This window comes from Mizuhopecten yessoensis, unplaced genomic scaffold (genome assembly GCF_002113885.1).
Source record: "Mizuhopecten yessoensis strain PY_sf001 unplaced genomic scaffold, ASM211388v2 scaffold9369, whole genome shotgun sequence".
NCBI lineage: Eukaryota > Metazoa > Mollusca > Bivalvia > Pectinida > Pectinidae > Mizuhopecten > Mizuhopecten yessoensis.
Genome location: NW_018408013.1, coordinates 613,548 through 639,926, shown reverse-complemented (window position 1 = coordinate 639,926; position 26,379 = coordinate 613,548). Strand labels below are relative to the sequence as shown.

Sequence of the window (26,379 nt, the reverse complement as noted above, 5' to 3'; positions counted from 1 at the left end):
TAGGGTGAGTGTAGACCAGATACATCTAGGGTGAGTGTAGACCAGACACATTTAGGGTGAGTGTAGACCAGACACATCTAGGGTGAGTATAGACCAGACACATCTAGGATGAGTGTAGACCAGACATATTTAGGGTGAGTGTAGACCAGACACATTTAGGGTGAGTGTAGACCACACACATCTAGGGTGAGTGTAGACCAGATACATCTAGGATGAGTGTAGACCAGACACATTTAGGGTGAGTGTAGACCAGACACATCTAGGGTGAGTGTAGACCAGACACATCTAGGGTGAGTGTAGACCAGACACATCTAGGGTGAGTGTAGACCAGACACATTTAGGGTAATTGTAGACCAGACCAGATATATCTAGGATGAGTGTAGACCAGACCCATCTAGGGTGAGTGTAGACCAGACACATTTAGGGTAATTGTAGACCAGACCAGATATATCTAGGATGAGTATAGACCAGACACATCTAGGGTGAGTGTAGACCAGACGCATCTAGGGTGAGTGTAGACCAGACACATTTAGGGTGAGTATAGCCCAGATACATCTAGGGTGAGTGTAGACCAGACATATCTAGGGTGAGTGTAGACCAGACACATTTAGGGTAATTGTAGACTAGACCAGATATATCTAGGATGAGTGTAGACCAGACACTTCTAGGGTGAGTGTAGACCAGACACATCTAGGGTGAGTGTAGACCAGACACTTCTAGGTTAGTGTAGACCAGACACATCTAGGGTGAGTGTAGACCAGACACATCTAGGATGAGTGTAGACCAGACCCATCTAGGGTGAGTGTAGACCAGACGCATCTAGGGTGAGTGAAGACCAGACACTCCTAGGTTAGTGTAGACCAGACACACCTAGGGTGAGTGTAGACCAGACAAATCTAGGGTGGGTGTAGTCCAGACCAGACACATCTAGGGTGTGTGTAGACCAGACACATCTAGGGCGAGTGAAGACCAGACACATTTAGGGTGAGTGTAGACCAGACCAGATATATCTAGGATGAGTGTATTTAATATATACAATGACTTTAAAGGTTAATGAAATCTGCACTGTACTAACTAGCATACTGCATTCTGATCAGTCACTGTCTTCACTTCAATCTCTTCTAGTCCATTTTGTGCTGTAGTAGAAAATGAGATTGAGCTTAGGTTTTTTGTTGTTTTGATATCTACATCTGTCTTCAGGTTGGAAGACATAAACGCGTCAGACCTGGAACGGTCATTTGGAGTAGCTGGCGCCACCGCTGCAGAATCTTTCCAAACCCCAATTATCACAGAGATGTTTTCCATCCCGTCAGCTTTAGTACATCTTGTTAAACCGTATGGCCACAGGTAAAATTGAAATTGTCTGGTGCAGTTAACGTTGAGCCTGACCAGGTCAACTGCAAAGAAGTTTTCTTAGTTTTACAATCAGATTTTTAAACATATTGATATGATAATCCAGTGAAAATTAAAAACTTTCACATTAAAAGTGTCTTGTGCCATACACTTTATGAACATTTTTTGTCAGACAATTTTAGAAGTAAGATGAAAAAGATTCATGGGCTATGTATCCAAAGGAATAACATTTTGATATGACCGACTCATTTACACGCCTGGGAAATGGTTTTGTTAAATCACTGTTTCTGTTGACACAGTAAGGGCAGTGCGCTGACAGGACAGGAGATGAGGACCTTAATCACAGACTACGTCAGGGATAACAACCTGCAGGATGAAAACAATAAAAGGTGTTGTCTAAATTCATCAAAATATCCATTTAGTCAGATACAATGTGGGACATCAGTAATCTATTTATTCTATGTAATATGACGAAAAGTGGAATCCCTTAATGATTTAATAGTTATACCCCCTGTTTCTTGTGCTCTATGTCCCATTGATAACTATGGTCATTTAAGGGTGAACCAGGTTTTGAAGGTGGAGGGAAGCCAGAGTACCGGGAGAAAAACCAACAACCTGCGGCCAGTACGTGTCCCTGGCAACTGCCCCATGTAGGCCTCAAACCTGTGGGCAGTTCGTTTACATGGCAACTGCCCCATGTAGGCCTCAAACCTGTGGGCAGTACATGTTCCTGGCAACTGCCCCATGTAGGCCTCAAACCTGTGGGCAGTACGTGTTCCTGGCAACTGCCCCATGTAGGCCTCAAACCCGTGGGCAGTACGTGTACCTGGCAACTGCGCCATGTAGGCCTCAAACCTGTGGGCAGTACGTTTAGATGGCAACTGCCCCATGTAGGCCTCAAACCCGTGGGCAGTACGTGTACCTGGCAACTGCGCCATGTAGGCCTCAAACCTGTGGGCAGTACATGTACCTGGCAACTGCCCCATGTAGGCCGCAAACCTGTGGGCAGTACGTGTACCTGGTAACTGCCCCATGTAGGCCTCAAACCTGGGGGCAGTACGTGTACATGCCAACTGCCCCATGTAGGCCTCAAACCTGTAGGCAGTACGTTTACATGGCAACTGCCCCAGGTAGGCCTCAAACCTGTGGGCAGTACGTGTCCCTGGCAACTGCCCCATGTAGGCCTCAAACCCGTGGGCAGTACGTGTACCTGGCAACTGCGCCATGTAGGCCTCAAACCTGTGGGCAGTACGTTTGCATGGCAACTGCCCCATGTAGGCCTCAAACCTGTAGGCAGTACGTTTACATGGCAACTGCCCCAGGTAGGCCTCAAACCTGTGGGCAGTACGTGTACATGGCAACTGCCCCATGTAGGCCTAAAACCTGTGGGCAGTACATGTTCCTGGCAACTGCCCCATGTAGGCCGCAAACCTGTGGGCAGTACGTGTACCTGGCAACTGCGCCATGTAGGCCTCAAACCTGTGGGCAGTACGTGTACCTGGTAACTGCCCCATGTAGGCCTCAAACCTGGGGGCAGTACGTGTACATGCCAACTGCCCCATGTAGGCCTCAAACCTGTAGGCAGTACGTTTACATGGCAACTGCCCCAGGTAGGCCTCAAACCTGTGGGCAGTACGTGTACCTGGTAACTGCCCCATGTAGGCCTCAAACCTGGGGGCAGTACGTGTACATGCCAACTGCCCCATGTAGGCCTCAAACCTGGGGGCAGTACGTTTACATGGCAACTGCCCCAGGTAGGCCTCAAACCTGTGGGCAGTACGTGTACCTGGTAACTGCCCCATGTAGGCCTCAAACCTGGGGGCAGTACGTGTACATGCCAACTGCCCCATGTAGGCCTCAAACCTGGGGGCAGTACGTGTACATGCCAACTGCCCCATGTAGGCCTCAAACCTGCGGGCAGTACGTTTACATGGCAACTGCCCCATGTGGGCCTCAAACCTGTGGGCAGTACATGTACCTGGCAACTGCCCCATGTAGGCCTCAAACCTGTGACCCAGTGGTGATCATATATAGTCAGACACCTAATTAACCACTCACCCACCATATGGCCCAGATAAAAATGGAAACTTCCTAGGATATTTTAACTTAAGTTTGATTTAAGGTGGCCCTTGGTCTGTAGCTGTGCATGTTTCATTTTGAGACTGACCAGCAAAAGAAGATGACCTCAAGGCAGCCATCTTCAGTTTTAAGAGTTCAAGTTTGTTATCACTATATCTCAATAAGTACAGATTTTTCTCTCATACCCCTCGCAACATAGTTAGGGGGTGGGGGGTATACTTGTACTGGAATCACTCTGTCTGTCTGTCTGTCTGTCTGTCTGTAGACAAAATGCTGTACCTCCTACTCCTCCTATAGTCCTATGCATGGATTTTGGTGAAAGTTTACACACTTCTTATACCCCAAATGAACTTGTTTGTCAATTTATCAATGTACTGATGTTATTGATAATTTTATTTTCTCAATCAACTAAATACTGACTGAGGTATCTCCCTATAACATTCATCTTCCAATAATAAATTATTTGATTTTGTTATTATCTATATTTTGGTCTGTTTATCTGTTTCATCTTTTTTTAAATTTCATATTAAAGAACAGATAATACCTGATACATTACTGTACGTAACAGGATATGTTAACTTTTGTTTTCTTTGTAAATAAGAGTGTAGGTGCAACACAAGGATATAAATAAACTGTAAGTTTACCTGAGCAAGTGGGAAAATTCACCACCTGACATTTGTTTTATAGGGCCAGGATTGATTGGGCAAAAAGTAATGGTTTATAGTTTAATATATTTCCAATGTTCATATGAGCCATGAATTAGATGATTAATTTTGGTCAATATATTATAACATGTTTGATTTCTGTTACAGACAAATCCAGCTAGACCCTCATTTAGCAGACATTGTCTTAAACAAAGGGGAGGGCAACACCCTCTACATGAATTGGGAAGATGTCTTTTCCAAGTAAGTAAAGGTCAAGGTCATTGCTCTGGGAAAATGTCTTCCTCAAGTAAGTTAAGGTCAATGTCATTGCTCTGGGAAAATGTCTTCCTCAAGTAAGTTCAGGTCAAGGTCATTGCTCTTGGGAGGTGTTTTCTCTAAGTTATTCAGGGTCAAGATCATTGTCAACAGATGGTGTTTTCTACAAGTAATAAAGTTGAATCTTGAAAATCTGTTTTGTACTTATTGTCCAGTTTTGTGCGGGGATTTCAACAAAACCTTAACATAGAAATGTTCATTTGGGGTCCAGCTGGCCAAGCGTTGGCACTTTTGGAGCAAGTCAGAAGTCCAATATGACTGCCAAAGAAAAATAAAGGAAAATTTAACTGAAGCTTGGAACAGCTGATGATCTGTGTAATTTCAGGTCAAACAAAAATGCATATGGCTGTGATGACCCCCTTTTCTTTGAAAAAAATAGTTATACAAGCAGATGACTGTTTAAGCCCATACCATGGGACTCTTGTTAATGTAAATATCTCTTTAAGACATCTTTCTGGTGTTCTCAAATATAGCCTGGGCCTCACCTTGAGGAATTGGAATTTTCTAAAAATCATTTAATATACATTAAATTGTTATCGTTACCAGGGTGTTGATATTTAATTGTTATCTGTTACCAGGGTGTTGATATTTAACTGTTATCTGTTACCAGGGTGTTGATATTAAACTGTTATCTGTTACCAGGGTGTTGATATTAAACTGTTATCTGTTACCAGGGTGTTGATATAAATTTGTTCTCTGTTACCAGGGTGTTGATATTTAACTGTTATCTGTTACCAGGGTGTTGATATAAATCTGTTATCTGTTACCAGGGTGTTGATATTAAACTGTTGTCTGTTACCAGGGTTTTAAGTAAAGCACAGCCAGCTTTTAGTGTGACATACCCAGGAAAGCCAGCCGTCATATCAAAGGGAAAGTTAGAACCCATCAGAATCACAGTGGAACAGCGGGCCAGCAACAAAAAGGTGACTTTGAACACTTGTAATGGGAATTCAAATGATTAAACTTCATTGTCAAAATGTTCACTACAGTTAAAGGCTAAAAATTTGAATAATATCGTCAAATATATGGTGTGAATAAAACAGTTGATAGAACAATCATTGATAACATACTGCCAAGGAAAGCAAAAATAAGGCGTCTGATTTACAATTACAATTACTTAAATAACTAAATATTTTATTTTACATACTGTGTGCTTTTCTAGTATAGTTTATAATTAACAAACATTCCATACAATTTATATAATTGTGCTATTGTTAAACACTTATCGTTCAAGTACCCCTGGGTATAAGTATGAGTTATGAAATCTTCCCCGCTATAGAAGGGATACATATTGTCTAAGTAAGCATCAGTTCTTCTGGTTCTAGTGAATGTATATCTGGGCCATGACTTTTTATTTTTTAACTTTTTCGAAATATCTTAATAACTTGACAAATACGCATACCAGCATCAGCCACTGAAAGTGATGTGTCACCATAAGGGACGTTGCCAACAGATCATAACTACCGGCTATGGGGAAAGGAATTATTACTTAACTCGCCTAACTCACCGTTGTCGACGTCATACCATTAGTCTTCGACTACTACTGACGCTTCTACTAATGCTACTGGTACGGACCCTCGGTCTGCGCCTCCCGCTCTGTAGCATGCTGGGCAGTACATGCTTCATTTGTCTATTCAAACTACAACCGTTTGACTAGATTTGCCAGAAAATTTAGACAGTATCTGATAGTTCGTTTTGTGTAGTATACATGTCATCTGAAATATTATGAAAAACACACAAAACTGTATGGCAGTGATCTTTCAAAAATATGTCTAAACTCTGTCTTTTTAAATTGTAGGCCACTTTGATAGACAACTTAGAGACGTTTGGTATTGATGCAACAGATTTAGCCCATCGTGTTCAGGTGGGCGTGGCATGTAGCACCAGTGTTATTCCCCACCCACAGAAGGGCAAGGGCATGCAGGTTCTCATACAGGGTAACCAAGTGAGATTCGTTGCAGACCTCCTCCTAGGTAAGCTGCGTGGTACAGTAATCATAGTAGGATTTTAATATTAATATAGGATTGAAAAGGCTATAAAATAAGGGTTGGACTTGAAAAGCCTTTAAAATAGATGAAAGTGCCCTCAAAGCCCCTAAGTCTAATAATAAAAAATTCTTATCAAAGTTTTACTTTTTACACAATCAATGTACGTATTAAACGTGTCGCAACGTTTCAAGACCGATTGATCACGAGTCATAGCTCGACAGATTTAAAGGGACCAGTCGGTCTTGAAACATTGCGACACGTTTAATACGTACATTGTTTGTGTAAAAAGTAAAACTTTGATATCACATATTTTCAAACTGATAAATCTTTTTGAAGATAAAATGTCTTGAGTTGGACTTAATGATCATTTACTTATGGTGGTACATTCAGTTTGATGGTTGTTATTTTCAATCAAAATCATGGTCATAAAATACAAGATATTGATTATTCAGCACCAGTGAATTTCCAAATTTTCCAGAAAACAACCAGTGTTATATTTTATTTTTAGCATCATTTAACGAGTCTAGCTCAAGGAATCCTGGTTACACCTCTGGGTCTCTGTATTCTGATCATTTACAAATGGTGGGAGATTTTACGCCTTATTATTGGTTAAAAGGGTCCCAAAAGAGCCTTGAATTTCGCAGTAATATTCCTGTACTAACCCCGTCCTTTCATTGGACCATTTTCTAAGGTATCGAATGAAATCTCTTGGTTTAGCATCATGATTGTATCTAATGCATCAAACAGGTAGATATTGTCATACAACTCTTGATGTCATCTTAAAAGCAATAAGGATAATTAATATTTCAGAAAGATTCAAACTGTGTTGAAAATTTGACGAAATGAAACTTGTTTATGATTTATTTCATGTTGCATGATATTGAATATTTTTTCTCTTCCAGAAAAATTTAAAGTACCGAGGAAATATGTCACTGGACTTGAAAAAATGCCGAAGAGTAAGAAGAAGAAATAATCTGGATTGCAACGTACGTGGTTGTGATGATTAAAGTTTTCTGAAAACATCAACAACGCAGCCAGCATTATTTTCGCTGAATCATCTATTCACTGTGGTTTGGTGGTTCACATGCTGATAGTTGCATTTATTGGATCTGAACTGGCATGTCTTCAACACCCATTTGATATTCAGTGAAAAGAACTGTTATCTGCGAAAGCCTGTTTTTAATCTAAAACGACAAAAAATAAATAAATACAACATGACTTTGTGATTCACCATTTTAATGTTTTCTTTCCAAGGGTGATATTAATTTTACAAAGGATTTTCATTAGCAAAGAAACAAGACTAGACCTACAATTTACAATGGTAATAATTTAAGTCACAACTATCTTCAAATGGGTATATATTACCCTGTACCGGGTAATATATGTTCTGTATGGTCGTCACTCTTGTCCCTCCATTATCTTTAGGGGTAAATGTACGTTCATATGCATGATTTGCTTTGAACAATTACAGCTTTGTTGCTCAATTTATAAGATCAAATTGGTTAAATAAACAACAGAAAGAGTTATTGTTCAAAATAAAGTGACAATTTAATCTTCGTCAATGTGAAAGGTAAATGAACCAAGCTTTATCTTATAATATGGCTCTTTGTAAACACTGATAGGGTCGATTCCATTCCAGCTGTGTATCACCACTTCATATTACAATTCCATCACCGAGATGAAACAAATATGTATTATTGGAACAAGTAAATACAAAACCTGGTATAAATGAGAACAGAATCCTTTCTCAATCAGCAATGTAATGAAATTAATAAAATGCACCGACATAATTTCTACCCAGGAAATTTTCTAAAAAAATCTAATCTGTCTATAACCAACCAAAATTATTTGGTTTTGGTTTCTCAATGTCACTTGTCAAATTAATTTTAGAAAATGTTTAAGAAAGATAAACCAGTGTTCGTCTTAATTTTTAATTTAATTTAATGGTTATCAGTTTGAAATTGAGCTTTGATTTCTAGCAAGATAATAATGATTTAAAAAGAGACAGTTGATATTTTAAAGACAAAGTGCACATTTTGCAAGACAATATCCCATACACTAGATACATACAGCATGAAACTTTTCGACATTTATCCCTGTCTTTAACTTATCAAAAATCAATCCATAATTATAATCATGGTCCACCTTTCTATCACTCAACAATATATTTGGGTGGGAGAACAAAACTGATACATGTATATTAGTCTTATCAAAAACTTATCGGATATAAAGTCATACTTTTTTGTATATAATGTATGTAGGTTTGTAGTCACCTCGTTGTGCCATTTATCTCTGAGGACTTCAGGGTCATCTTACTAAATGTCATACTTCTTGATGAATGATAATTGGAAAATGGTTAATTGATGACATTTGAAAAGTACACAGAAACTTATTACATAGTTGTAGAGTACACAAAAACTGATGACACATTTGGAAAGTACACAAAAACTGATGACACATTTGGTAAGTGCACATGAAATTATGACATATTTGAAAGGTACACAAGAAAGCATTCAGAGATCATAATCAGGATTACTATAAGAGAGGCAACTCTTCTCTAAATCACAGATATAATATGTATAAGGCCCAAACATGAGTTTGGGGTTCCCTTAATCCTACCCCAACATTGTTTGCTATGAAATGCAGATCCCAAAATTTTTAATTTGGCTTCTTGAAGGTTACAATAAAATTCTTCTGGAAAAAAAAAGTAAATAGTTAATCATCAAACTGATTTTCTTACTTCAGCAATTGAATTAAAAAGTTTAATAAGCGGTTTGAAAGCAGTCTTGTAATCATTATTATTAACAAAACAATGTCAGATCATGATTAAAAGATAAAAATTAACCTGTACATGTACCTACATACCATAATTTTCACCGAGATTTAGCTGTAAGCATTTTTTGGGGCCTAGAGAGGCATATTTACTGGTGATGCGACACAATAATTATACCTAATAAGGCGTTTTAGAAGAATTAGCAGAATCTGTAACTGTTACTAGTTGACCTACTCATTACTATATACAAGCTACCATCTCAGCATTGTGACAACATTTGGTTATCATTTTTATATTAGACTTTCAACAAACACTATACAGCTACCTGTAAATCCACTTAACCAGATAATAGAAGAAAGATTTATACAGCGAATTTCTCGGTAACATCTTGTGTCAAACATTTCTGTACTAAAATGATTGCAACTAAAATTTTAGAACAGTGATTTTTTTTCTAATGATTGTTTAAACCAGATATATATCTCAAAATTTGGAAATATAGAATAAATGTTTGTTCTAAACTAGTGAAAATGACTGACTAATAAAAATATGATGCATGATGGATTGGCAAATCAACGGAGAGGCATGATGTGTAATATTTAAGTACCATGTCATAACTATTGAGCATACAGATCATTAAATGTAATATAATAAACAGCACAATATATCATCATAGTCATAAAAATATTCATTTACCTCGGAGATAATAAAATTGTCAAACCTCTAACAGAACATATATGTCCCGCTTTCTCATGTTTTATTCTCTACATTAAGTATACATCATTTTTAAACTGCTACTTTTATTCAACTTCACTGGTTCGATTCTAAGATGAAAAATAATTAAAAAATGATATCCTGACTTTGTTCACCAATCATTAAAACATTTAGAACTAGAGATTTGTTTTTGTGAACAAAAACGTATGTCTCCTATTTAACTGTTTAAAAGTTACGGCCCAGACAAGATATTCCTAATAACTGTGCACATATTTGACCTTTGACAGTAACCTAGTGACAGTATACTGTACATCGTCTCTGGGTGATGCAGATATCCTGCAAATTTTATCAGGATATCTTCAACTTAGCACTAACTTTACCTTTTTATTAGAGGAATTGCCTACTGCTAAGTTATAAAATGCATTTATGCACAAGTTAGAAGTCCTCAAAACTGACTCCATAGTCACAAATAATGCTTTGATAGAGTTAACAATGCCGTTATATATAATTAAACTAAATTAAGCAAAATTAGATACAGTGATCGAGGGACCATTGTCATCACTTAGGCATACACCTTTAAATGTTTGAAATAATCAGACTTTTTTTTACCTTTGACCTTGAGGTAAAGGCCACAGTGACCTAATGACACTGCATTGCACATCATTGATGATGCAGTTATACTACAGGTTTGGTTTAAAAGTAACGGCCCGTACATGATCATATTAGAAGAACCAGTACTGATGCAATATTGATCTCCCTTCATTCGAGATACTAGTATATCAAACATCACCTAGACACAGCTTTCATCAAATACTGGTAATACTGTATATATCTTTAGTTGATTAGCACTCACACTTACTGTATGAGTTATTTGAGTTTATTTTATTCACAATAACGAAAATCAGCTGTAGAGGTTCGTTCATATTACGAATTTTCCCAATCAAATGGTGATTTCCAGACTTGCCTTGGTGTCAATACACAATATTACACTTTGTGTTTGGAGTTTGGAGCATCTAGGATATAATCCCTATTGCCTTCAATGGCCTTTTCACACAAGATTTCACTTTCAACAAAATGTATAAGTACATGAAATATTCTCAGCTTGCTTCCAACATATTATGTACATAACATATGGTTCATTGCAAGAATGAAAATTAATACCTTGTTACTAGCAATAGCTCAATTATATAAGCACATTAAGTATTCAAGTGATGGTTTGCTATCAATATATATATAAATAAATACAGACACACAGAGCCATTTATAATAATCATTGAGCTGAACACTCATGGTAAGTAATATCCATCATCTTTTTTATATGTTTTATATCACTGATCTGCAATACATACACATAACAAATAGAAAACATTTCTCAATATTTTATCTATTTAATCCTCACTCCTATCAATGATACTTTTTCTAAGTTTTACCTCTTTAACCCACACGGTACATATCCATAAAACAAACGATGACATTGGTGAGGAAACTGTGAGAGCTCTGGCGCGAGGCTAATTTATCACAACATATAGGACATCACAATACAAGAGCAGGTCAATATTGCACACCATCTAAGACTAATATTAGCTAGTAGCTGAACCTTAAGCCTAGTTGTTCTTGACTGGTCCATTTGGTTTGGTTTGTTTGTGTTTTATGTCCTATTAACAGCTATGGTCATTTAATGAAAGCTGGAGTTCCGGAGAAAAAACACTGACCTATGCATGGCCAGTACCTGGCCACTGCCCCACTTAAGTCTTGAACCTGTGACCCAGTGGTGGAGGGCTAGTGGTAGCAAACTGTCGGACGCCTTAACCACTTGGCCACCGATTTAATTTTGCACACTCATGCACAAAGAAGTTATTGCAAAGATTTTTAACACTATTCTCAATTTGATATAAAAACTGCTTCAGACAAATTAAGCCGTATAATTCCCAGTACATTTGTCATCCAGCATTTGCCAAACAGGACACACATTTTATATTTCATAAGTATTTCATATATTTTGGTATTCTATATTTCAGAATTTTTTGTGATTGCTGTAAATGTAATATATAGATTTCAAACTGCAGCGAACAATTTCTTATTTTCCCAATTCGCATCTTGATAAGCAATAAAACGTACTACTCCTCAGAAAAATAAGGCTACTTCTGGGAAAACTAAACAGTAAAACACTGACATTATTTCCAGTTTTACTGAAATCTGTTGTTACACACACTAGTGTCTGTTTGAGGACCTCCCTCAGGTCTGCATGTCCTTATTATGACCCAGGTTATTTCGGACAGTGTCGATAACCTCGGAAAGTTTGGCGATGCGGTATCCAGGGAAGACAGTGAGCCACTCCTCGACGGTGTTGGGGTAAAAAACCTGGGACAAGGTTGTCTGTAGACTTTTGTATATCATTTGTAGGCTGTCCAAGATTCTGTGTACAAAATAATTTTACATTAGAATGAGTCACAGAAATTAAATGTACCACCTCAATTACCAGCCACTCTTTGTGGCTTGGTTCCACAAATAACCTTCATATTAAAGCCTAACATAAATAAAGTTACTTAGAATTTCATTAACAGCATGCGAGTCAGAAATAGAATCCGAGTCTAACAGACTAACTACTGCACTCATATCCAGCCAGAACTAACAACAGGATAAAGGTGAAATTTGAACAAGTTTCAAACAATGTGGAAATGAAATCTGAAGGAGAGAAAAGATAGTATGCCCTGACAACAGTACTCTTTGTTGCATCATTTAATGGTAAAAACTACTTCATTTCAGCTTTGAAGAAAATTATTCTACAACTGGAAACACATATACCTGAATGTTTATTAGCAGATTTTTAAGTTTAAGTATATGAAAACCCTTGCAAATTAAAATGAACACTTTGATATATCGTCTTGGCTACATACAGAACAAGAAGGGCAGGTAATTTCAAGCTAAAAACATTTTTACATTATGTATGTGCCCATTAAATATTGTATACAGGCTGTTAAATATATGTAAGAGGATCTATATTCCTGGTAAGGTGTCCTCCACATTTAAGATTCTGTGACATCAGTAATGTTACTTACTCTACAGCTTGAGCCAGTATACAGGCTGTTAAATACATGTAAGAGAATCTATATTCCTGGTAAGGTGTCCTCCACATTTAAGATTCTGTGACATCAGTAATGTTACTTACTCTACAGCTTGTGCCAGTATACAGGCTGTTAAATATATGTAAGAGAATCTATATTCCTGGTAAGGTGTCCTCCACATTTAAGATTCTGTGACATCAGTAATGTTACTTACTCTACAGCTTGAGCCAGTATACAGGCTGTTAAATATATGTAAGAGAATCTATATTCCTGGTAAGGTGTCCTCCACATTTAAGATTCTGTGACATCAGTAATGTTACTTACTCTACAGCTTGAGCCAGTATACAGGCTGTTAAATATATGTAAGAGAATCTATATTCCTGGTAAGGTGTCCTCCACATTTAAGATTCTGTGACATCAGTAATGTTACTTACTCTACAGCTTGAGCCAGTATACAGGCTGTTAAATATATGTAAGAGAATCTATATTCCTGGTAAGGTGTCCTCCACATTTAAGATTCTGTGACATCAGTAATGTTACTTACTCTACAGCTTGAGCCAGTATACAGGCTGTTAAATATATGTAAGAGAATCTATATTCCTGGTAAGGTGTCCTCCACATTTAAGATTCTGTGACATCAGTAATGTTACTTACTCTACAGCTTGAGCCAGTATACAGGCTGTTAAATATATGTAAGAGAATCTATATTCCTGGTAAGGTGTCCTCCACATTTAAGATTCTGTGACATCAGTAATGTTACTTACTCTACAGCTTGAGCCAGTATACAGGCTGTTAAATATATGTAAGAGAATCTATATTCCTGGTAAGGTGTCCTCCACATTTAAGATTCTGTGACATCAGTAATGTTACTTACTCTACAGCCTGTGCCAGTAGAGGTTCCACGTGGACAGGGTTGGCAAAGTTACGCTTCAAGTGGTACTCGTTCATCCAAGTCAAACGCCTGAATCAGATAGCAGTTCAATGCAATAGTTCATGTCAAAATATTGTGAAAATAAAAAAAAAATGAATTCTAGATATATCAGTACAACAGTTGCCAAATGCCTGAGGCATATAATTATTACTATAACACTAGCTTCAATACAAAAGTTAGAAATTCAGGTAAGAAATGCTTCTGAATAAAGGATCTATTTGATTTTCAAATCTAATTAAATAATTATTTAATTTACCAAGAATACATTCTTTTTAAAAATAAATCAGTAATATCAATGCTATCATTACAATAACAATGTAAACAAGAGTTCTGCGGGGCGAAACAATATAAGCACGTCGAATGCCATATAGTGTTATATACTTTCTTACATTGAAATAAGATCTGCATCATTCAAAGAGTGGTTAGCTGACATGCTATAAAAATGTAGGAGAAAATCTCTGGTTAAAAAAAACAAATCCTGAAATGAACAAAGGGCAATAACTTTTGCGAAAATTATCGAATCAAAATTCTTTTCAAGGAAACACTACAACATATCATGATTATTTAGCCTACTATGTTTCAAAGAGATCCGTTGAAAAATGTAGGAGGAGATTGATGGACAAAAATCAAATACTGAAATAAACAAAGGGCATTAACTTTTGCAAAAATTGTTGAATCAAAATTCTTTTAAGGGAGACACAACTTCACATCATGATTATAATGTATACAAAGTGTCAAAGAGATCGGTCGAAAAATGTAGGAGGAGATTGCCAGGCAAACAAAAGTTTATGCCGGCCGGCCGGACAACGCCATACCATTATACTCCCGTCAAATTTGACGGGCGTATAAAAAGAAATGTACTCACGCCTCATTGTTCATGAAGTCATCAAAAGCCAGATCTACCCGAATAAACTCGAGCATAGCCTTGTATACGTCCGACCCTGGGAATTCGCTATGGGGGATCTCGGTCCTAAAACACAAGTTATTTATGTCTATTTTAAATATTTTAATATATTAATCTTAAAACAAAATTTATTTATATCTACTTAATAACCTATTTTAATCATCACACCAAGTGTCAAAACGGAACTAGGACCAAAATCAGCAAAACTGCATATCATGATCACTTATTATCTTAACCTTTTACAGTGGTTTTAAATTATCCAAAAAACTATTGATACAAACAAGATTCTTTTTTATTAATTTTGTCTTACAACATTTAATTTCATTACATTTGTGTAATAAGAGTATATATCCATAACCGCTTTTCCTTTTCTTTTTCTTTTCATAACATATATCCGATGCACATTAAATTCATCCTATTGTATCAGGAATATCAAAGTGTATACTTACAAATGTGGTGCATTAATGGGAATGAGGCAGTTGGATTTCAGTTGTTTGGAAACCTCGTTGTGGATATCAAAGGAGAACGTTCCTGTTAAGATATTTAATTGTACCTGGTCCAGTAATTAACATCAATCTTCATTATCATATTATAGCATTCAATGTCATATCACAACAAGCCTTTAAAACCATAAATCTTTTAAATCAGTCAAAATCACCATCGTCAACAGGATAAGTTTAAATAGCAGGAGTTAGGCAATAGAATGTGGCCTTGAGTTAGGCAATAATGATAGTTTATTGAATGGCCTTGCAATATCAACTGTTGGAATAAAATGTATCACGTAATTATACAATTTCAGTGATATTACAACAAGCATATGAAAATGTTAGTTATCTCTTCAGATTAAGTTTGCTGCTGAATCAAAACCATACTAACTTGTCAAATATAAAACCATGTATTGGTGAACTGTTGATAAATAAACCAGCACACTGACCTTTATTTATGATAGACAAACAAATGGCAAGAGATGGAAGTGCCTGTGGTAGAAGCTCACACAGTATGGCATAGTGGTCATACCTACAACACAAGTATGGCATAGTGGTCATACCTACAACACAAGTATGGCATAGTGGTCATACCTACAACACAAGTATGGCATAGTGGTCATACCTACAACACAAGTATGGCATAGTGGTCATACCTACAACACAAGTATGGCATAGTGGTCATACCTACAACACAAGTATGGCATAGTGGTCATACCTACAACACAAGTATGGCATAGTGGTCATACCTACAACACAAGTATGGCATAGTGGTCATACCTACAACACAAGTATGGCATAGTGGTCATACCTACAACACAGGTATGGCATAGTGGTCATACCTACAACACAAGTATGGCATAGTGGTCATACCTACAACACAAGTATGGCATAGTGGTCATACCTACAACACAAAGTGGTCAAACCTACAACACACAGTGGTCAAATCTAAGACATATATTATGGTCATGCCTACAACACAGTGGTCAAACCTACAACACACAGTGGTCAAATCAAAGACATATATTATGGTCATGCCTACAACACAGTGGTCAAACCTACAACACACAGTGGTCAAATCTAAGACATATATTATGGTCATGCCTACAACACAGTGGTCAAACCTACAACACACAGTGGTCAAATCAAAGACATATATTATGGTCATGCCTACAACACAGTGGTCATACCTACAACACACAGTGGTCAAATCAAAGACATATATTATGGTCATGCCTACAACAAAAGTAAGATATTTGTTCTATAATTTATCACTTGTGGAGTGTACCCGTACTGTTTGTTCCTCCCACCATGTACATACTGGGCAAGCATTAATTAATGGGAGCATGCCAGAGTGGAATCAATTAAAGGGAGATAACCTTGGTGATATCTTACCTCTGCCAACCTGTAATGGCAAAGCCACGGAAGTTGTTGAACTTGGTTTTCTCCTTGTCCAGTATCTGTAGCCAGCTGAGGTGGTTCTCCACATGATATTTAATGTTTGTCGTATACACACTGGAGCCTGTCGCCCCCTTAAACGCACTGGCAACCCAGATGTTGGGGAACACCTGAGAAAATTTATCCCATATGTCTAGAGGGAACAGAAAATATATATAAATACGTGTTTATAAAATAGTAAGTCAAGCATGAACTCTGATGTTTTAGTGTGTAAAATGTTATAACTAAAAAGTGAAAGTCAAATAATTCCTTACAATCAAATTAGTATACTTTTATATTAATCTAAATACACATATTATGTTATAATATTTGTATAATTGTATTTAAGAGCATGCATTGTTATGTGCATGATTGTAATTGTTATCAGATATTGTAATACAATAACAAGACTGTATTATCAGTAATGTAACACACACCTGCAGGGAGTTGGAAGTTGGTGAGGTAGTGCCACACCATCACCTCCACCAGGCCTCCGAGTCCAGACCCTTAAATAGACATCATCACCATGGTTACAACTTATACACATACATTGAATGGATTATAATAGAAATAAAGTATAAAGTGAGAGACACAACCAAGTTTCATCAAATAATATTCAGCAGTTAAGCAAATACACTTGGTTAACTCATCCACCCCTGAAGACACATTTGAACTCTTCTAATTCAAAGGTTGGGGTAGTTCATGATGAAATTTCAGGGGTGAATGAGTTAAGCATTGCCTTGGCATTTTTCACCATGCTGTGAACTTGACTTTGGGTAATCTTACCTGTGTATATTACTGGATACACAATTCAGATGTGTGTATTACTGGCTACACAATTCAGCTGTGTGTATTACTGGCTACACAATTCAGCTGTGTGTATTACTGGATACACAATTCAGATGTGTGTATTACTGGATACACAATTCAGCTGTGTGTATTACTGGATACACAATTCAGCTGTGTGTATTACAGGATACACAATTCAGATGTGTGTATTACTGGATACACAATTCAGATGTGTGTATTACTGGCTACACAATTCAGATGTGTGTATTACTGGCTACACAATTCAGCTGTGTGTATTTCTGGATACACAAATCAGCTGTGTGTATTACTGGATACACAATTCAGCTGTGTGTATTACTGGATACACAATTCAGCTGTATGTATTACTGGATACACAATTCAGTTGTGTGTATTACTGGATACACAATTCAGCTGTGTGTATTACTGGATACACAATTCAGTAATACATTGAGTTAACATACTTATGACACTGCATCAAATAATGTGCAATGGATCAGAAGTTTAAGGTTTCATCAGATCCAAACAGACAGAGGAATGTATAGATCAATTTAATGCTTAACTACACTTAAAACTTAATTGTGGTATAACCTTATCCAACTCGAATAAAGCATTGGAGTTCACTGACCACTAAGAAGGTATTAGATGAAACCGAAGCTCTGAATCATGAGAAAGGTCTGACAAACAAGACGGAAGCAAATCCTGGAAGAGAAGAAATTGACTGTGTTAAGCAAGAGGTGATCAGGAAAGGCTGCTAGTTGAGTCAAGTTAGAAAATCAACTTTGCTGAGTTAAATGTTTTATCACATCGGACAAAAAAGTGGGGTAAAATGTGAGATGACTTTAAAGAATGAAAAAAGAAGTGAAGTTGTAATTACAATTTTGCATTTAAGAGAGCTGAGTGAAGTATGTCCGTCATATGAGCTTAAATGTGGAAAGTTGAGAAATTTGATAACCTTGAGGTTTACTGGAAGATGAATGAAGTACTAGTGTCCAATGGCCTTGAAGAGTGGATAGCTGAGTTAAGTAACGTGATCTTGGGAGCCAATGTATGCACAGCTGAGTGACATTCTTTATTGAGGATAAATACATGTTTAGCTATGGACCAATCTTCCACATAGTCCACAAAATTACTATCCTGTCTAATGACCTGGGACGTCAGGGAGTTCAATAAGCTATACACTGAAAATTACAAGATTACCTTGAAGAACGGGAAGTTCAGTGAAGCGTAACATGTCGTCCCACATGATCGGTTTGAGATTGGGATGCTTGGCTTTAAGGTAGAGGAGGACAGCCTGTGTGTGGGCGAAGAAGAGCTGCTGTGTGGTTAAATTCTCCTGGCTCATCCTCTTCTTACACTTATCACAGACACCAATGTGGTAAACCTATCACAGAAAATATAGCCTGTCATTTTATTGACAATTATGTGTATTAAAGTAAAAAAAATACACCAAAAATAAAAGTGTGTTTCAGGTATCCCAACCAACCTTCCCTAGATATTTTATCATCTACTTGTGTCTGAGATTTGTTTGTTTGTTTGTGTTTAATGGCCCATCGACAACTGTGGTCATTTAGCTATACAGGGCCATGGTGATTTTTGTGTCCAAGATTAATTCATTAGCCAGGCAAAATTCACAGCCTCTCATTAAAATGTACTTTCTTCCTGTTCTGGGAGTCTGACCTTATTCTTGACAAATTAATGATTGTAATGTGTGGAAATGCATTATAAAATTTAAAATAAAACATAATATTAATTCATAAAAATCAAAAATTAACATTAAAATACAATTAGTTGACTACCGACCTACCCTATTTTTTTCAGACATGTTACCTGAAACAGACATCTTTTTTTGGCCTAATCAAATTTGATTAATGTAAAAAAAAAATAAAGAAACATTTAGAATTTTGGGTTGCTCAATTTGTATGCTGGAAGGACATTTGACTGAAGGATATCTAAAAGGTCCCAATTTTGAGAAAGCTTTCATGGAGGACAAAGCTTTTATTGCCCAGAAGTTCTAATTGCAATTAATTTTGATTGACATCCTAGAGCACGTCAGGAATTGTTATATGTGTATTGTGATCCTTACCTCGTCAGCTCCGATGTGGAACCACTGAAGTGCGGGGTGAAGCTCAATCACCTGATCCATCATCATGGTAACAGCGGTGAGGGAATCTGTAATTATTGTATAATTTTGGTTTGTTTGTGTTTTACATCCTATTAACAGCTAGGGTCATTTATGGACGTGCCAGGTTTTGGTGGTGGAGGAAAGCATTAGTGTATGTTAAGGTAAAAGGATTGTGTCACCATTTCTCAGTAGAATTTCTTCAAATTTTGTAGTTATATTGCTTTATAGTAAAGAAAATTTTCTGCCACAAAAAAAATATAGGTTGTCAGAATTTTAAGAATTTTAAATGGATATTTATGTAAAAAGGATGTAATAATGTCAATAACAAGAGGCCCAAGGGCCTTAGCGGTCACCTGAGTTATATCATAGATACTGGTAGCTTTATTTTATTGTTTAGATGTGATGTGGAAATCAGCATGTAAACTAAGTGAAATACAATACTTGTCATGTCATCAATGGATAAGAATTTGAAAATATTGGTAAATGTTCCCTTTGGGGCCCCGCCCTAGCCCCTGGGGATGGGGCAGGAATCCTAATTTTACAAAGTAAAACTCTCATTTACCCAAGATGATTCTGACTAAGTTTGAGCAATTTTCTGCTGAAAATGGATAAAATATATACCGAAAAGTGTTATTTCCCTATATAAACTATATTAAACGTTAACCCCTCCCCAAGGGAGAACGGATAGCTCGGGGTCCTGATATTTTCAATTTAAATAAAGCCCCTGATGATCTTTCTTTCCACGTAAAGAAAATCACTGTAGTACCTCTGAGTCTGGAGAAGAAGATTTTTGAAATATTGATTAATTTTCCCTTTGGGGCCCCGCCCTGGCCCCAGGGGTCGGGGTAGGAATCTCAATTTTACAATTTGAAACCATCTACCTCCAAGGATAATTCTCACCAAGTAAAAATAATTTCCTACAGAAAGTTGTCAAAATATACCCAAAAGTGTTATTTCCCTATATAAACTATAGTAAACTTTACCCCCTCCCCAAGGGAGAACGGATAGCTCGGGGGTCCTGAAATTTACAATTTAAGTAAAGCCCCTGATGATCTTTCTTTCCACGTAGAGAAAATCACTGTAGTACCTCTGAGTCTGGAGAAGAAGATTTTTGAAATATTGATTAATTTTCCCTTTGGGGCCCCGCCCTGGCCCCAGGGGTCGGGGTAGGAATCTCAATTTTACAATTTGAAACCATCTACCTCCAAGGATAATTCTCACCAAGTAAAAATAATTTCCTACAGAAAGTTGTCAAAATATACCCAAAAGTGTTATTTCCCTATATAAACTATAGTAAACTTTACCCCCTCCCCAAGGGAGAACGGATAGCTCGGGGGTCCTGAAATTTACAATTTAAGTAAAGCCCCTGATGATCTTTCTTTCCACGTAGAGAAAATCACTGTAGTACCTCTGAGTCTGGAGAAGAAGATTTTTGAAATATTGATTAATTTTCCCTTTGGGGCCCCGCCCTGGCCCCAGGGGTCGGGGTAGGAATCTCAATTTTACAATTTGAAACCATCTACCTCCAAGGATAATTCTCACCAAGTAAAAATAATTTCCTACAGAAAGTTGTCAAAATATACCCAAAAGTGTTATTTCCCTATATAAACTATAGTAAACTTTACCCCCTCCCCAAGGGAGAACGGATAGCTCGGGGGTCCTGAAATTTACAATTTAAGTAAAGCCCCTGATGATCTTTCTTTCCACGTAGAGAAAATCACTGTAGTACCTCTGAGTCTGGAGAAGAAGATTTTTGAAATATTGGATAATTTTCCCTTTGGGGCCCCGCCCTGGCCCCAGGGGTTGGGGTAGGAATCCCAATTTTACAATTTTGAAGCCTCATCTACCAAGGATGATTCTGACCAAGTTTGAAAAAAATCCATCCACTGGTTCTTGAGAAGAAGTTGAAAATGTAAAAGTTTACGCACGACGGACGACGGACGACGACGGACGAAAAGCGATTGGAATAGGTCACTTGAGCAAAGCTCAAGTGACCTAAAAATGATACTGACATATATTAGTATTGCATTAATGTACATCAATTTAAGAAATGCTGAAATTGTGTAAAATTAATTCTCTATACACGATATAAAAATTAACATTTTATAATAAAACCATATACACATAGTAATTGCAGGTAAGAGTTATCGTTCTTGAAAAACTTCACAGTAGTGAAATAGGTAGCCAGTTTCCTGAAGTACAGAAAAATGGACACATGTGACTCATTGATAAAAAAAACCTGAATTAATGCCTGGATTGCTTTGAAATACTTTAATATTGAGAGAACACACTGTTCTGTCAATAATAAACATACAATATTCATCAGTTTTATATTAAACATTAGAATTTGTGGAAATTCTGATACTGTCTCCCTACATTGGATTTTCAGCTAGGGATGTACTTCCTGTTTCCGTTTATCAATACACTCCAATGACCTTAAAGAATTAAAACTGAGGCGGACATCATCCTTGAAATGTTATATTTTTTATTAAAAATCCTATTGATTGATGAAAGGTTCACCTTAAAACTCCATATACTAGTTCATGCATACATAAAGTACTGCATGGTATTGCAATCTGTAAATATGGTCCACTCGAAATGATTAAAGGATCGCAGTGACTAAACATTTTATGTTTTATATTTTATCAACCAATTTGTAAATTCAAAAAGTGTAATGTCATTAAAATTGAGCTAAAACTGTTGTCCAGTAATTACAGAATGACAAGCTGTTTAATGAACTAGCTAGTTGTCCAGTAATTACAGAATGACAAGCTGTTTAATGAACTAGCTAGTTGTCCAGTAATTACAGAATGACAAGCTGTTTAATGAACTAGCTAGTTGTCCAGTAATTACAGAATGACAAGCTGTTTAATGAACTAGCTAGTTGTCCAGTAATTACAGAATGACAAGCTGTTTAATGAACTAGCTAGTTGTCCAGTAATTACAGAATGACAAGCTGTTTAATGAACTAGCTAGTTATAATTATGGTCCATGTACATACATATGCCTATCAAATAAAATAATATAGAAATTATGGCCAGGACAGAGTTAATGTATTTAAAAAAAATGTTATCAATTTGTGACCTTGAACTGATGTCCTGAAAACACCCCATAGCAAATACCTTGTAAAGATATACATATTAATGTTCGGGAAATAATGTTTGTTTACAACATTTACATTAATTAAGAACTTAAAAATAATGAAATTTTAACAATCAGATTGTCAGTTTGACAACACATCATTTCATGATAAATCACACAAGGGCCGACATATAACAGTGGAACAGTTACCCGGATTGGAGGGACACAGAGCCATCGGAAAAGTGGCAACTTCTCGTAAAGACACAAACTTGTCATGCTTTAAAACAAACTGAAAAGAGAAAACAGGATTATTTCAATACAATGACTTCTAATGTGAATAAAATATCCTTAAAAATTCAAAATATAGTGTATCCACACATTAACATAAAATGTGATAAATTTGCTACCATATTCAATTAATCTCATAACTGAGTATAAGTTAATTGATCTTCTAAAGCTTCAACAAACATGTCATGATGCAAATTAGTCTTTGATTATCTGTGATAATCATTAAAATGATTTAAATTTAAAACTGACCTCAAAATGGCCGAACGTCTGTACTAGTGGGATGACTATGAGGTCATTGTCTGCTGCTAGCTGTTGGATCCTCTCTACTGCTTCCTTACTGTAAACAACACAAAGTAAACAGTCAACAACACGTCAACAACACAAAGTAAACAGTCAACAACACAAAGTAAACAGTCAACAACACAAAGAAAACAGCAAACAAACCATGAAAGTAAACTATAAACAGGAGGCCCAACAGCCGGGAATTGTGTATGCTCATCTTATATGTTGTGGAATTGAGGCTGAAATCTGCCCTTTAGTATGAGTGGAGATCCCTTAGGAATGTTAGCCAGTTAATTTGTATAACTTTTGATTCCCAAGGGCAAAGGATGCTAGCTACCACCACAAGTTTGTTGAAACCTGCCCAGTTGTTTGTGAAGAGATGTTATTTAAAACAAATGTTCCAATTAAGCCCCTTTAACACTGTGTATCTAAGCTCTAAGATAGGAAGCACTCGTTTATTTGTATGACTTTAGATACAAATATATACCTATGGGCTAAGCATGTTACCACGGAAAATTTGGTAGAAATGTGTCCTGAATTTTGCAAGTAGATTTTATTTAATACAAGTTGGCTGATTTGACACTTTTAACTCCATCCCTCAGCCCCCAGTAGGGCAAGCTCATGTATTTCTACAATTCTGTATCCCTCTTGTTTGAGTATATGGTGCCCTAGAATTGGTTGAAATCTATCATGTAGTTTGTGAGATGACATTTAATGCAAAAGCTGACAGAGATCAGATAATTCAAGTAAAGTGACAGCCATCAGAAAAAGCATCACCCTAGGCTTGGTACTTTGTAACAGGCGAACTTACAACAGATCAAAATAAACAGTAACAATTTAATCATGTTTATCAATCCATACAGCAGTTAATTTCCCTTCTATTGTCCCTGAATTTTTTATTTTCAGTGGCGCTTTATACCTAGATGTAATTTATCCAGGTACACATTGTTTATTAATGGTTAAGTTACCTGTATGCATATTCACATGCTATCTCCTCCAAGTCTCCCCAATATGGAAACATGTCCTCATACTCAATCAGCAGTCCTGTGGCACCAAAGCTCTTCAGCAAGGGGAAGACCTGTCAGGAATAGCAGGCATTGTCAAATCAGCCATTCATTTTGTTGTGGAAATTGTTTTATTTCTTCTCCATAGAATTTTTGAACATTTTGCAAAAATCTAGTCTTAAATGCACACTATATAGAGGCCAATATTTTGGATTGGAATAAATAGGTTGCACATAGCACCAAATTCAATTTTACCCAGACAATGTATGCACAGTGACCTAGGAAAAGATCTGTGTTATATGTCATGTTTCTGGTTAAACATGGCACTGTTAAGACATGTACAAGTTACAATGTCACATGATTAGTTTAAGTTGATTGAAATAGTTAAATTTAATTACCTTTTCGAAGTAATCCACTTTTGGAGGAGCACCTTTCAAATCCAAGTGGACCAATCTGTGAACAAAATTGAAGGCACAAAGTTAGCTGTTTGATTGGTCTCAGGTAAAAAAATCCAGACCAATCGCTAGGTTGATACCTGTCCTTTGAAGATTACAAAAGGGCAACACCCAACTTCAAAGTCGGTCAATTTTTACCCTTATGGACTCCAACATTCTTTTGATGTACATCAAAGGATCAAACTAGTCTGGTGGTGCACACTGAGCCTTCGATTTTGCTATGACATATTCCAGGTGCAGAGAGTGTAACGCCTGGATGTCAAGGATGAGAGAGAACCACAGTGTCACTGGAGAGATATATAGCAGCAAACTCCACAGACACATCAGTAGGACATCTCGGTCCAAACCTGGACACTGACATTGGTTTGCGGCCCATGACTGGTGGTCACGTATCAATAAACTAGGTAGTCCAGAGTGTTATACCACTGTGCCACTGGGATATTTGTAGTAATATTCGATGTTAATGATACTGCATTATAATTGATGTTTGTTCCGGATCACTGCACTATAAAATGAAAAAAAATATATATATGGTTCATATAAAATTTATGTTAAATATTATCTCTTTTTATGACAGCTCTCAGGCATTTAGTAATTAATGTCATCTTGACGCTTTTACTTAAGAGTTCTATATGTCCTTACCTGTGTCCAGATTCCTGATGGTGAGTCATCCCTCTGATACCAAGGATTGTTTTAAACTTAAGTCATCCAGTCAGAATCTGAAATCAAAGATCATGCTATACTGTTGCATCATTTGCAATGTGTATATATATCAAACCGATCATGAATGCAAATAAGTTTTGGCAAAGAGAATGACTTAAACTATAAGTTTTAATGTATGATTATGAATGACTTAAATTATGAATTGATAAAGTGGTTTAATTTGTTGCATATTAAAAGTTATTAACATTTTATTTTTTGTATTGTAACTGGGCATGCAATCATGTGTGTATTCTTTTACGTCATGGTATGAATGTTATTTGGAGTGCCCAACTTCCCCCTTGTATTTTACCTTTATTTTCCATAGCCATAAATAAACCTGTCCATGAAAAAAATGTTTCCCAGATATTAACATTTCTATTTTTATTCATAATCATATTGTCAACCCGGGGTGAATAGCGTATACCTAACTTTGAAAACCTGCAAGATAATGTGCAATAGCTGTGTTCAATCCCATACGCTTGATATATATCCATATGCACGTACCTGTGTACTGCATACAATTTACAAAAAAAAAATCATTTGATTAGAACAAATTGCTTTAAAATGCTAATAACTACTAACTAGCACAGCAATGTGTTCAGCAACCTAATATATCTAGTGTAGCACGAATATTTAAGCCACCTAGCCGTTGTTGATTGTCCTTCAACAGAAAACTGTAATCGACGCGAGACATGTCAACTGTGATCCATATTAATGATATCGGAATCAGAGTATGTCCACAGGAAAAATACAAGAACGAGAGTTTAGAACAAATCCATCCAAATGAAATACATGCATATGATAGAATGGGATCTTCGATACCTTGTCCTATACAAAGCACCTGCAGTGTGACGCTGTCAGCAGAGTATGTTGCTTAGTTTTCTCAATTATTGCAACTCGACATTAACTTGTTTACAGTTTTTTCAATC

General features: G+C 36.7%; 2 protein-coding genes across 3 annotated transcripts in view; one reads left to right on the top strand and one right to left on the bottom strand.

The window, feature by feature from the left end:
* Positions 1–8,035, top strand: part of LOC110457897 (eukaryotic translation initiation factor 2D-like) — an 18,976-nt gene extending 10,941 nt beyond the window's left edge. The window contains exons 9-14 of the mRNA XM_021509351.1: positions 1,201–1,347; positions 1,653–1,742; positions 4,245–4,337; positions 5,215–5,335; positions 6,211–6,385; positions 7,303–8,035. Of these exons, the coding sequence (XP_021365026.1) occupies positions 1,201–1,347; positions 1,653–1,742; positions 4,245–4,337; positions 5,215–5,335; positions 6,211–6,385; positions 7,303–7,373 (697 nt within the window). The 3' untranslated portion in view covers positions 7,374–8,035. The remainder of the gene's footprint in view (positions 1–1,200; positions 1,348–1,652; positions 1,743–4,244; positions 4,338–5,214; positions 5,336–6,210; positions 6,386–7,302) is intronic.
* LOC110457898 (hexosaminidase D-like) lies at positions 7,620–26,379 on the bottom strand. Of its 2 annotated transcripts, none has more exons than XM_021509353.1 (15): positions 26,273–26,379; positions 25,391–25,467; positions 24,692–24,746; positions 24,258–24,367; positions 23,257–23,344; positions 22,930–23,008; positions 19,600–19,685; positions 18,714–18,897; positions 17,144–17,212; positions 16,665–16,860; positions 15,719–15,801; positions 15,234–15,315; positions 14,746–14,850; positions 13,824–13,910; positions 7,620–12,300 (listed from the first exon to the last, which is right to left on the bottom strand). In XM_021509353.1, the coding sequence occupies exons 2-15, from the start codon at positions 25,417–25,419 to the stop codon at positions 12,120–12,122; spliced, it is 1,434 nt and encodes a 477-aa protein (XP_021365028.1). In that variant the 5' UTR covers positions 25,420–25,467; positions 26,273–26,379; the 3' UTR covers positions 7,620–12,119. The 2 variants fall into 2 exon arrangements, with proteins under 2 accessions (XP_021365028.1, XP_021365029.1); XM_021509354.1 differs by having other exon boundaries at positions 26,292–26,376.

Coding starts and splice junctions, on each gene's coding strand:
- LOC110457898 (XM_021509353.1), bottom strand. CDS start 25,419: ATGACTCACCATCAGGAATCTGGACACAG. Junction 23,345..24,257: donor GCATGTGAATATGCATACAG/GTAACTTAACCA, acceptor TGTTGTTTACAG/TAAGGAAGCAGTAGAGAGGA. Junction 18,898..19,599: donor TCCACATCGGAGCTGACGAG/GTAAGGATCACA, acceptor TTTCTGTGATAG/GTTTACCACATTGGTGTCTG.